Consider the following 12,799-nt stretch of genomic DNA (forward strand, 5'->3'; position numbering starts at 1 on the left):
ATATTTGTAATCTCTATAGGCATTGTGAATATGGCATTGCTGATACACCATCTCACTCTTTGGTTCAAAAATTCCTCATACAACATTTCTAACACATGCTATCTGAAATCTTTATTCTTATCCCTCTTGCATATAATGATGATTATCTAGTACTAAATATATTCTGATGGACATAAATGTTATATGATACAATATCAAAGTTTAACCTCAATATAAGTTTGGACATTAAGATAAAGTTTTAATTTGGATATTAAATTTAGTTTAGAAACCAAGATAAAATTATAAGGATAATGTTTATCTTCAGCAGGAATTTTGCTGATCAGTCATTTCAGTCTTGTTAACTAACTCTTCATGTTAGTTAACCATTCAGTTAGAAAACCATTTGGGGTTTTCTTGACAAAGATACTGGAGTGATTTGCCATTTCCTTCTCCAGCTGATTTTATAAATGAGGAACTAAGGCAAACAGGGTTAAGTGACTTGCCCAGGATCACATAGTATCTGAGACCAAGTATGAACTCAGGCTTCCTGACTCTAGACCCTGCACTATTATCTATTGTGCCACCTAGCTGCTCTTTGGAATGGGTGTCATGAATTAAAAATCCCAGATCTGGTACAAGATTTTAGAAAGGTAACTTTATCATCTCTTCTCCCCTTCACTGACTTTGTGCCAATCCTGCTCCCTCGACTGACCTGAAGAATCTTTCCTCTGCTAAAAACCAACCCCATCCAAATATAACCAAACCCCTCAGTCACTGCCACTTCCCTTTCCTCACTATTTCCAAGAGTCTCCTAGACTGCATCCTTTTTATCTAAGTTAGGGGCTACATTGCAACAAGGAGATTGGCTGGGGAGAGTTTGGGCTAGAGGGCCTCTTCAACGCGGTATAATTCAACAAGTCCTAGACTGGAAACAGAAGACTTAGATTTTAGTATCAAAGCCTCCATTTACTAGCTTATGTATATGACTTTGCCAACAGTCCCTTCATCTTTCTGAGGCTCAATTTCCCAATCTATAAAATGGAAACAACAATCTTACACTGTTAACCTATAGGTTAGGTTGTTATGAGGATCAAATGAAATTATGTACCCTCAATTTATAAACTGCAAAATATTATGTAAATATCTATTATCTTTTAAATGTTATTTGTATTAAGAACAATCACACTCTCAAACATAACAAATGTTACAAATAACACAAGTATAAAATAGGATTAAAAATCATGTAGTCAAAATGAAACCTTTTACATTACCTTGAGGATGCTTTGGCACTTAGAAAAATCGCTGTTGGGTTGGCTGTTCATGTATAGTTTTTGAAGTAACAGAGGGATCCCATTCCATTTGGCTTGTTTGTCTCTTTCTTTCAGAAAAGCCTCTGTGATCTGCAATTTAAACAACAACATGAATATTCACTCTCTGGACAGATGCCCCTGGCAAAGACAGCAGAGGGGCACCTCTAGCTCAGACAGACCTGGGACAAGACACCCAGTTGAAAAAATAAATTTTCAACTATTTGAGTAAATATATAAAAATAACAGCTAGCCCTTATATAGTGCCTACTATGTGCCAGACACTGTGTTAAGTGCCTTACAAATATTATCTCATTTGATCCTTAAAACAACCCTGAAAAATAGGTGCTATTATTATTCCCATTTAACAGATGAAACAGAGGTTAAGTGACTTACCCAGGGTCACATAGCTAGTAAGTATTTGAGGCTGGGTTTGAACTCAGGTCTTCCTGACTCTAGGCCTGGCACTCTATCCACTGTGCCACCTAGTTATGGTAAAGAGAATAAGATGGCTTCAACTAGGCAAATATTGGTATAAAAAAAGGTAAATCAATGACTTATGGTTCTGCTCCTAATTTATACTCCAAATGTTCTTTGCCAATTTTATTACTAAGGCAAAACAGAATTTCAGGACTAGAAGTGACCTTAAATATCTTCTAGTTCACACCCTCATTTTACTAAAGCGGAAACACAAGCCCCAGAACAAAGGAAGAAACTTGTTCAAGGTCACATAGTAATTAGGTGACAGAGATTAAAATCCAGATCACCTTATTTATTCCAGATTAACACATGAAATTCCTGTCTGAACCTAGAAATTCAAGGTCTGCTAAAGTCAAGCATGCTAGTGGAAATCCAAATACATTTTGATGTATTAAAAGACACTGTCAGTTTACATCAAGGCATAATATCTTATTTAAAAGAATTAATCTACAATGGAAATATGAGGTTAATTAATTAACATTAACTAAATGCCTACCATGTGCATGCAACCACGCTAAGCACTGGAGAGACAAAAAGGTACAACCAAAGGAATTCTCCAAGGGGCTTACTTTACATATTATATTTATAATGTTATTTTATGCATGTTATGGCCCATATGCTAACTAGGAAGATCAGTAAGATACAAGCACTGGATGTGGAGGAAAAGGACCTGGCTTTGAATTCAACCTCTTAGCTCCTCTAAATTTGGGTTCCATTATCTTTAAAATGTGAGGGTGAGATGATCACTAAGGTCTCAACCTTTCCAGCTCTAAATCTGTAACCAACCCGCTAGGTCTTTGGCTCTACCTCTCTTTCTCCACTAGTCCCATCCACTGCAACTTAGACTAATTTCCCACATGTGCTTTTTACCCTTGTTCATGATATTCCTTTCTTACTGGAATACTTTTCATGCTTCCCCAGCTTCACCTATCAAAATTCCACCCCTTTTCCAATGTCCAGCTCAAATGCCACCTACATTTAAGAGCATATGGTCTCATGGCCAGAAGTAATTGGTTCCTTCTCTAAACTCCTATACCATTTTGTACCACTTGTTCTCTCCACTGCCCTGTATATTCCTTGCATTATGGTTATTTGCTGTGCACATCTTACCTTTCCACCTAGTCTGCAAGCTCCTGTAGCACCACGACTAGATTACATACACCTTTGTATTCCCCACATTGCTAAGCACAGGACCTAGTAAATATGGAAGATAGTGTCTGAATACATTACGAAACTCCATCTTGGACCATGGTAGGTAGGGGAGCTATTGCAATCCTTGGGACTGCTTCACAGCACGGTACCACACAACAGAATCCATAGATGGCATCGTGAAACACTAACATAAATCCCTGGCAACTAATGCAGAATGAAGAGGTTCACAGAAGAATGTACAACACTATAACAGTGGAAACCCCTGGTGTAAAACAAATAGAATTAATCAAAAGCATTAACAGAAAGGATTTGCTGGGGTTTCTCTCTGTACAAAATTATGAATATCCATACTTCTGATTGGGCCCTCCCCAAGAGGGTCAACTGAAGTTACCAAGAGGATGGAGGAATTTCCACATAAAAATAAACTAAGAAAATTAAACTTCTTTAGCCAAGAGAGATAAAGGCTAGAAGGAAATATGACCAAAATTAATAAAATTATTAAAAGTATGTATAGGGTAAATGCAGACCCAGAATAAGAAGTCCTCTTTAAAGCCTGAAGGGACAGTTTTAGTATACATAAAAATCATTCTGTTTTACACAATGATAATATATGGAATTTGTTAGCCTATTGAATATTAAAAAAAATGTAGATTATGTCAGGTACTTGTAATAGATTATGCAGAAAAGTTTATTGTGTTAGATTACAAACCTTACCTTAAGGCTGAAGCCACCAACACCACACTTTCCCACAAACCAGTCAGGAATAGGACAAGGGTACGACATGATTCCTAAGAGTACCTTCTAATATTCTATGATCCTTTATTCAGACAGAATACTATTTGATATACTGGAATTAATCAAGGATTGTATTTATGATCTTATTTTGGGGAGAGAAACAAGTAGAGACAGTTGCAAATACACCAAAAGCATACTGGGAACACCAACAGGGATAAACTGATGGCAATGAAAAGTGAAAGTGGGTGGGACAGGTGAGATTACAATTCAATTCAACAAACCGGTTAAATGCTTACTTTACAGAGTAAACAGTATTGAGGATAGAAAGATGAAAAAGGGGACAATCTCTCCCTGTTTCAAAGTGCTTATAATACTAGAAGCAGACATCTCTACTGAGGCTTGCTTTTTGGCAGCTGTGGACTCTGGCTTACTCCTAAAAAGAAGGGCCTGGGACCCTGTTCTGGAACTACTGAGCCAATCCTGAACCTCTAGTCCTAAAATTACTCTTTATTTCATTTATTCACTCAGTGTTTACTAAGAAGCACTGTGTTACAGGCTACAAGAGAAGGCTGAAGAATACATAGTTCCTGTTCTTAAGTAGTTTATAAACTAGTTGGAGAAATAAGGAAAGGGAGAAGTGAAGGAAATGAGCATTTAATATAATCTACTATGTGCCAGGTACTTTGCTGAACACTTTTTACAAATATTACTTCATTTGATCCTCACAATGACCCTGCAAAGTAGGTGCTATTATTTTCCTGGTTTTACAGTTGAGGAAGTGATTTGCCCAAGGATACACACACAGCTAATAAGTGTTTCAGACCCAATTTGAATTCAAGTCTTCCCAACTTGAAACCCTGCACTCTAGCCACTGTGTCACCAGCTGTCTCTAAGACATAAGACATAAACATATGAACTAATTAAATAATAACATAAGGCAATATATGACTAAGTGCCAAAATGAATGATATGGATAATAAGACCTATAGGTGTGCAAAAGAGATATAGCAATGTGGGCTGAAGAGAATTAGGAATGCCTCCAGAAGAAAGTAATACTTGGGCTGGGCCTTGATGGATAAATAAGATAATATAAGATTATTTTACATTTATATATTTATTTAGTTTACAAAGCATTTTTAAACATTATCCCATGGTATCCTCACATTAGCCCCATAAGGTAAGTTAGTACAAATATTATCCTCATTTAAGAGATAAAGAAACTGAAGGTTTAGAAAGAAAATAAACTAGCTAGTTTCATCATACAACAGATAGGACTCAAACTCAGGTAACTTGATGCCTAGTTTACTAAATATTAGTAGAACTAGATTAGATTTATGATTAAGTATGGTATGGTGACAGACAGTGAGAAGATGAGTCTAGTTAGAGTGCAGAGGGCATATTGGGACAGTGAGAGATAATACTTGGACAGGTAGGGCAGAAGCAACATAAGGTAGTGCCTCAACTGCAAAAGAGTTTGATTTTATCCTACAGAGAAAAATGAAGATAGTAGAGGTTACAGAAGATTGGCTCAAAAGCTATTACAGCAGGCTAGGTATCAGGTAATAAGGGTGGCTAGAGCAGCATTCATGGGGGAAAAAAAGGGGACCTTCAGGAAAGACCCCAGAGCTTCAGAAACCAAATTCAAACTGAAAGTGCAATGCTGTATACCCAGGGAGTACTTAATGCCACTTCATAGAGATAGGAAACTGAAGTCCTTTGACTATTCTATTCATTTATAAAAACAGATAGAACTTTAAGCAAGCTAGCTGAGACTAGCTTACTTAATAAGCCAATGACCAGTATATGTGGGAGTTTCAGATACTTCCTCACAAATGCAATCTCTTTTTCACTATGAAATATGTGAAAACCAAATGAAAGCTTTTCTCTTTTACCACCTAACCTTGAATTCTAAACTTAAAAATCTAACAGGACGTAATTAACTAGAGCCAATAGTGTCTAAAATTAAACTGTTCCTCCCCCAAAACTGGTTTCCCTCCTGACTTCCCTATTTCTGACAAAAGCATCATAATTCTCCCAATCCTCTAATTCCAAAACACTGAAGCTTTGATTGGCCTTCCTTTCCTCAGAATATCCAACTGGTCACAAAATCCTACACATTCTTCTTCTGAATCTAAGCTTCTCTTATGGTCCCTTCTTATAGCTAACACACTACTATTTTAATACTCTTATAATTGGACTCCTTGCCTTCAATCTCTTCCCCTCATATCCATCCTTCACAAAACACTGGTTATCCTCCTAATAAACAGATCTATCTCAGCTCTGCCTACTCAAAAATTTTCACTGATTCCCTACAGGATAAAGTTCAAATTCCTCTCTCTGACATTTAAAGATGTCTATAATCTGGACCCATCCTACCTATCTAGCCCTTTGTGTATGCTTTCCGCAGTGCGTGGAATGCCTTCCTCTATCCCTACATTCAAAGGATATTCCATTCACCCTTCAGGGACTGTATGAGGCCCACTTCTATTAAATGTTCTCTGACCACTTTAGCCTTTTTCTGCCTCCTCTCAACACTCACAGGACTCTGTCTATATTCATTTTGACACCTAATCAAAATACAAACTGTATTATTATCAAACTGTTCTGTGCATGTTAATCTATCCTAAGTAAGACCAAGTTCCTGGAGAGCAGAGAATTTCTCTTATGCAAACTTCTCACAGTAGCTGAGAGAGGTTGTAACAAACTAACCAAGCAAACCAGCCCATTTTACAGATAAAGAAATGGAGGTACAAAGGGGATTAGTGCTTTACCTAAGGTCATATTACAAGACAGTGGTAGAACCAGAACTAGGATCCAGATCTCCTGATTTCCAGTCTGGTGCTCCTTTCACTGTGACATTGTGACTTCTTCTGCATCACCTACAACACCTAACAGAATGCTCAGCACATAATACAATACAACCAGCATTCATTAAGGGGCTAACAAACACTAGTCATTGTGCAGGGCGCTGAGGATACAGAGATATAACAATTCCTGCCCTCGATGAATTGGGGGGAAAAAACATATACATAGATAAGAAAATAAAAAATGAATACAATTTTGGGAGGTGGCTGGGGGCAGGGGGGACCCCTAAAAATTGGGGATTAAATTTTTTTTTTATAAAGCAATTGAGGTTAAGTAACTTGCTCAAGGTTACACGGCCAGTTATTTCTGGGTGTGGTGCTAAGTATCTAAGCCTGGATTCGATCCCCAGGTCATGCCGACACTGGGACCGGTGCTCTTACTCACTGTGCCACCTGGCCGCCCCTAAGCAATTGGGGTTAAGTAACTTGCTCAAGGTTACATGGCCAGCTGTTTCTGGGTGGATGCTAAGTGTCTGAGCCCAGATTCGATCCCCAGGTCATCCTGACACTAGGGCCAGTGCTCTTACTCGCTGTGCTACCTGGCTGCCCCCCAAAATTTTTTAAAGCCTCATGCAGGAAGAGATGGTATTTGAGGTGAATTTTGAAATGTCCTAAGGATTCCAAAAAGTAGACTTGAAGATACAGAACTTTCCAGGTATCAGGGACAGCTTTTGCAAAAGCATGGAGGTAGGAAATGGAATGCATCAATGTAACATTGTGAGCAGCAAATAGGTCAGTTTGGCTAGAACACGAGAGCATGTAAGAGGGAACAATGTGACATCAGCCTAGAAAGATAGGTTGAAGTTAGATTGCGATAGGCCTTAATGCCAAAGATCAGTTTGTGTTTTAACCTATAGACAGTAAGACACCTCTAAAGCTTTTTGAACAGAAGACACTGTCAGATCTATGCTTTAGGAGAATCCATTTGGCAGCTCTGTAGAAGACAGAGAAGTTAGAGGATGGAGGCAGACAGACCAATCAGGAGACTATTGTAATAATCCATGTGAGAGATGATTCCATTCTGAACTAGGAACACTGAGTAGCCAAAAAATGACAGATGCAGAAGCACAATAATTATTTGCTGAAGTGAATTAATTGTAAAATGAAACAAGTTCAGAACAAGGGATAGGGTAAACAAGCAAATTTATAACAAATTGGGAGAAAGACCAAAAGAGAAAACTATAGGAAGCAATCCCATGGCCAAATCACCATGCACATTTACGCATAAATAGGGGCAGATCACTTCTCTGTTCAAAACCCTTTAATGTCTCCCTACTGTTTTCTGGACAAAGTCCAAACTCCTCAGTCTAACATTCAAAGCCCTCCACAATCTGACACCACAGTACCCTTCTCTCACCCTACTTCCCCTCCAACAGTCTTTTCTTCAGTCAAATGACTCACAAACACTTGAACCTGCAACAACCACAACCTTAAACCTTTGTTCATCCAGTTTCCCATGCCTACAATGCCCTTCTCTGCCTGTTACATACCTCCCCCTTTTCTATAGTACAATTCAATTCCACTTCATCCATGAATTCTTATCCAGCTCTGATCAAATCAATAAGCATTTGTCAAGTGCCTACTATTTGCCAGGCAATGTGCCAAAAGCTAGAGATACAAAGAAAAGCAAAAATAGCTCCTGCCCTCAAAGTGTTCATAATCTAGTGGGGAAGACAACATGCAAATAATTGTACCAACAACATGTATACAGGATAAACTAGAGATAATCAGAGGGATGGCATCACATTAATGGGAATCAGGAAAGGCTTCTTTAAGGAATGTGGGAATTTTGCTGAGACCTGAAGGAAGACAGGAGGCAGAGATGAGGAGGAAACGAGTTCCAGACATGTGGGACAGCCATTGAAATCCCTGGAGTCCAGCATTAAGAGTGTCTTGTCCAAGAAGCAACAAGAAAGTCAAAGTCAATGGATACATGCTCTGTAGAGCATGTAGAGGGGAATAAATTGCTACAAGACTGGAAACATAAGAAGAGACCAGATTATAAATGGCTTTAAAAGCCAAAAAGGATTCTACATTTGATCCTGAAGGCAATAAGGAGCCACTAGAATTTATTCAGTAGTGGGAATGTTACTGTGTTTTACCAAGGTCACTTTGTTAGTGGAGTGAAGAATAGATGGGAGTAGGGAGAGCCTTAAGGTAGGGATATAATAGTCTAGACATGAGGTGATGAGGGTTTGCACCAGGGTGGTGGCAGTGTCACAGGGGAGAACGGAGCATACATGAGACATGTTGAGAAGGTAGAATGGACAGGAGCTGGCAAAAGATTGAATAGGGGTGGTGTTGAGTGAGGAACTGAGATTGCAAGCATGGGTGACTAGAGGGATGGTGGTATGTACAATTAGTAAAACTAGGAATAGGAGAGGGTTTGAGGGGAAAGAGAATGAATTAAATTTTGGACATATTGAGTTTAAGATGCTTAAATCTCCAGGTGGAGATTTCCCATAGCTAACTAGAGATGCAAGATCAGGAGAGAGGTTTGGGCTGAATAAATAGAGCTGGGAATCTGGAATACAGGGGAGCTGATGAGATTACCAAGTGAAATAGTATAGAAGGAGTAGAAGGCACTGGGCAGAGCCTTGGGGGTTCCACAGTGGGTACAATCTGGACCAAGATCCAGCAAGGAAAGTGAGGAGTAGTCAGAAGGGTAGGTGGAGAACCAGACAAGAGAACAGTGTCATGAAAACCTAGAGAAAAATGAGGGTGATTGAGAGAATTAAAGGCAGCAGAAAGGTTAAAAAGATGAGGATTGTTAAAAAAAAAGTCATTAGATTCAGCAATTAAGAGATCACTGGTAACTTTGGAAAGAGCAGTTTCAGTTGAATGATGAGGGCAGAAACCAGATGGTAGACAGTTGAGAAGAGAGTGAAAAAAAAATAGATAACTGATAGTAGATGACCTACTCAAGGAGTTTTTCCATGACAAACAAAAGAGATATGAGAGAATAGTTAGTAGGAATGGACAACAGATCAGGTGAGGATTTTTGGAAGATGAGGGAAACATGGGAGTATTTATAGGCAGCAAGGGAGCAACAGTAGAAAAGGAATGACTGAAAATTAGTAAGACAGTGAGGGTAATCTCCCCAGGTTAATAATAACAATAACTAACTCAAAATTATATAGTACATGAAGAATTACAAAGTGTTTTCCTCACTATAGCCCACTGTGGCAAGTAATGATTATAGAATGATAGGGCTGGGAGGGAATTTAAGGATTACCTAGTCCAACCTCATCATTTTACAGATAATGAAATTGAGACCCTAAGAGATTAAGAAACTCCCTCAATTTTGCTAAACCAAGAATCAAATCCACAGGTCTTCTAAGCATAGTACCTTTTTCACCATACTATGATTCATTCAGACTTCACAATGAACACTGCACCTCTCATGCACTTATCCACACATTCCACTCATCTCTATTTTATCTCCTCTGCAAGACTGTATCTCAAAGGAAAGACTGTATCTTATTTAAACTTTGTATCCTTATCCTCCCTGAGTGTCTAACACAACATTCAACATGTAGAGTTCATGCTTTAAGAAGTTGTCCAAAGACCCTAAAGTGCCATCTTTTTTTCAAACTTCAGATTCCTGTACTAGACCACTTGGTGATCTTACCAGCTCCCATGGATTTAATGATGATTCTCAAATATACCCATCCTGCTCTAATGTCTCTGCTGACCTCCTATCTCCTACCTCCAATTGCCTTTCAGACATCTCAAAGATGTTCAATAGAAGTCTTAAATTCAACATGTCCAAAATGGAAGTCATTATCTTTCCCCCTAAACTTTCCTTTTATAACTTCCCTCTTACTGTTTAGGGTATCATCATCCTCCCAGTCCTTCAGCCTAGCAACCTAGTAATTATCCTGGATTCCTCATTCTCACCCCCTATATCATATCTATTTACCAAGGTTTGCCGATAGCACCTTTGTAACATCTCTAGCAAGTCCATGTTCTCTCCTCTAACACTTCGAGGGTTCTTATGTAGATCCTCATCACCTCACACATGGACTACTCCCATAGCCTGATGGTGGGTCTGTTTGCCACGTCTCTCCTCACTTCAATCCATCTTTCTTTCAGTCAATAAAGTGATTTTCCTAAAGTGCCAGTCTGATCATGCCATACACACCTTTACAGTGTTCTTAACCTTAACACTACCCCCTCACCTCTACCCCTTCAATCCAGTGACACTGGATTCTTGGCTGCTCCATTAACAAGATATTTATCTCTTGGCTTTGGCCATTTCCTCTGGCTATCCCCCATGCCTGAAAAGCCCTCCTTTCTCATCCTCAACCTCCTAGCTTCCTTTAAATCTCAATTAAAATCCCATCTTCTAGAGGATGCTTTTCCCTATCCTTCTTAATTCTAGTGCCTCCCCTCTCTAAATTATTTCTTATTTAACCTGTATATAGTTGGTGTGTACATCCTTGCTTGTTGTCTCCTCATTAGAAAGTAAGCTCCTTGTGGGCAGGGACTGTCTTTTGCCTCTTTTTATGTCCCCAGGGCTTAGCACGGTGCCTGGCACAAAGCAGGTCCTTAGTAAGTTTAATGACTATCCCGTATCACTACTAGGGCAGTGGGGAGTCAGAATAGGGTGTGAATTCTCCCTCTGAGATCTTCCGACACTCTCTGAAATTACCAGCCCCATACACGCCCCATTCCAGAAGTTGAGGGGGCTCTCAGCCAGGGCAGACAAGTCGCCTTCCCTCGCTACTTCTCGGGGCTGGGGATCGGCCTGGGCCCCCAAACTAATCCCGCCTCAAGTTGACAGCCCCGACGTGCAGGGGCTGGGCCTGCCGCCTGCTCCCCGGCCTGACCGGGTCCCTGAGCAGCGCTGGCCGACCGAGTGACCGGCCGGCCCTCGGAGCGGCCACGATTCCAGCCGCGACGGACCGGCCCGCCCCTCCCCGGCCAGGCAAGCAAGCAGTCACGCGCCAGTGCTGACACCCAGAGCCGCCCGTCCCGGCCCCAGTCGCGGCCGCTGCCCCGGCCCCAGTGCCGGCTGGCTGGCAGACTGACACAGGGACAGACGGACAGCCCCGGGCCCGCAGCCCAGGCCCCGCCCCTTCAGGCCTGCCCGGCTCTACCTGCGCGCCCCGGGCCAGGCCCTGGCCCGTCACCTGGCCCTGCCGGAGTTGATCCAAGATGTTCCCGGAGCACGGCCGGCCTCCCCAGCCCCAGGCCGCCGCCCGCCGCTCTCGGCCGGCCCCGGGAACAGCCGCCGCCGCCATGGCTCCTCCTAGGACAAACAGGAAGCGGCCTCCGGGGCTAGTGGCGATTTGTACGGAGCCGCGAAGGGGCCGCCGCAGCGACCCCAGCTGGCCCAGGGCCGAAGCGCAAGCTGCGTGTCAGCAGCGGAGGATTCTGGGAAATGTAGTTCGGCTCTCTCGGGGTGGTAGGGAGCCGCAGGCGCTCAGTGATCTGAGGTATGGAATGAGGTGAGAGATTGGAGGCGGGGTTGGTGGGGGACTCGTGCTTCAGGGTCAACCACAGGCAAACACCGCCCTCCATTACGCGCGCACGCACATACACACACACACACTCACACACACACACACTCACACACACACACACACACACATACACACACACACACACGGTACATTGGAAAGAGTATGTCGCTTTGCACCTTGAAACTCAGCCCTTCCTTTTACCCAACAATACTGCTATAGGTCTAATACATGAAAAGGATCAAAGGTTTCAAAATCAAAGATCAAATGAAAAAGGATACATGTGTATTAGAGCAGTTCTTTTCATGGTGGCAAAAAAGGGTGCCCATCACATCAACTGGAGATGTTGAGATGTCTGAACAAGTTACATTACATGAATGTGATGGAATACTAATATGCTGTAAGAAATTATGAAGGGGATGGTTTGAAAGAAACCTGGGAAGAATTGTATGAACTGATCCAGAGCGAAGTGAGCAGAACTAGAACGATTTTGTATAACAACCATATTGCAAAGGCAACTTTCCTTCTATCAAGCAACTAGAAGGCAAAGTGAGGCAGACCTGGAGGGAGGCAATCAATCAACCAATCAATCAATCAGTACATATTTATTAAGTGCCTACTGTGAGCCAGGCTGGAGATGTGGAAAAATAGTCTCTGTGCCTTTAAGATAGCATGCAAACCAACACATACAAAATATGCTATGTACAGGATAAATAGGAAATAATTAACAGAGAAGACACTAGAATTAAGCTGGGGAAGCCTTCCTGTAGAAGGTAGGATTTTATTTGAGACTTAAAGGAAGCCAGAGAGGTCAGTA

The 12,799-nt window shown here is 41.2% G+C and overlaps 1 protein-coding gene across 2 annotated transcripts in view; it reads right to left on the reverse strand.

Annotated features, from left to right (window-relative positions):
* Positions 1–11,840, reverse strand: part of TRPC4AP (transient receptor potential cation channel subfamily C member 4 associated protein) — an 83,273-nt gene extending 71,433 nt beyond the window's left edge. The window contains exons 1-3 of one of the 2 annotated variants that reach the window (XM_069077592.1): positions 11,620–11,721; positions 1,683–1,771; positions 1,251–1,379 (exon numbers count right to left, since the gene is read on the reverse strand). In XM_069077592.1, coding sequence (XP_068933693.1) covers positions 1,251–1,301 — 51 coding nt within the window. In that variant the 5' untranslated portion in view covers positions 1,302–1,379; positions 1,683–1,771; positions 11,620–11,721. Of the gene's footprint in view, positions 1–1,250; positions 1,380–1,682; positions 1,772–11,619 lie in introns of both variants that reach the window. The other variant, XM_069077591.1, reaches the window with a different exon arrangement.
* Between the last annotated feature and the right edge of the window lie 959 nt (positions 11,841–12,799).

Source organism: Petaurus breviceps, unplaced genomic scaffold, assembly GCF_028583685.1.
Source record: "Petaurus breviceps papuanus isolate PSGF00001 unplaced genomic scaffold, PetGlider_PUasm1.0 90994, whole genome shotgun sequence".
Lineage (NCBI taxonomy): Eukaryota > Metazoa > Chordata > Mammalia > Diprotodontia > Petauridae > Petaurus > Petaurus breviceps.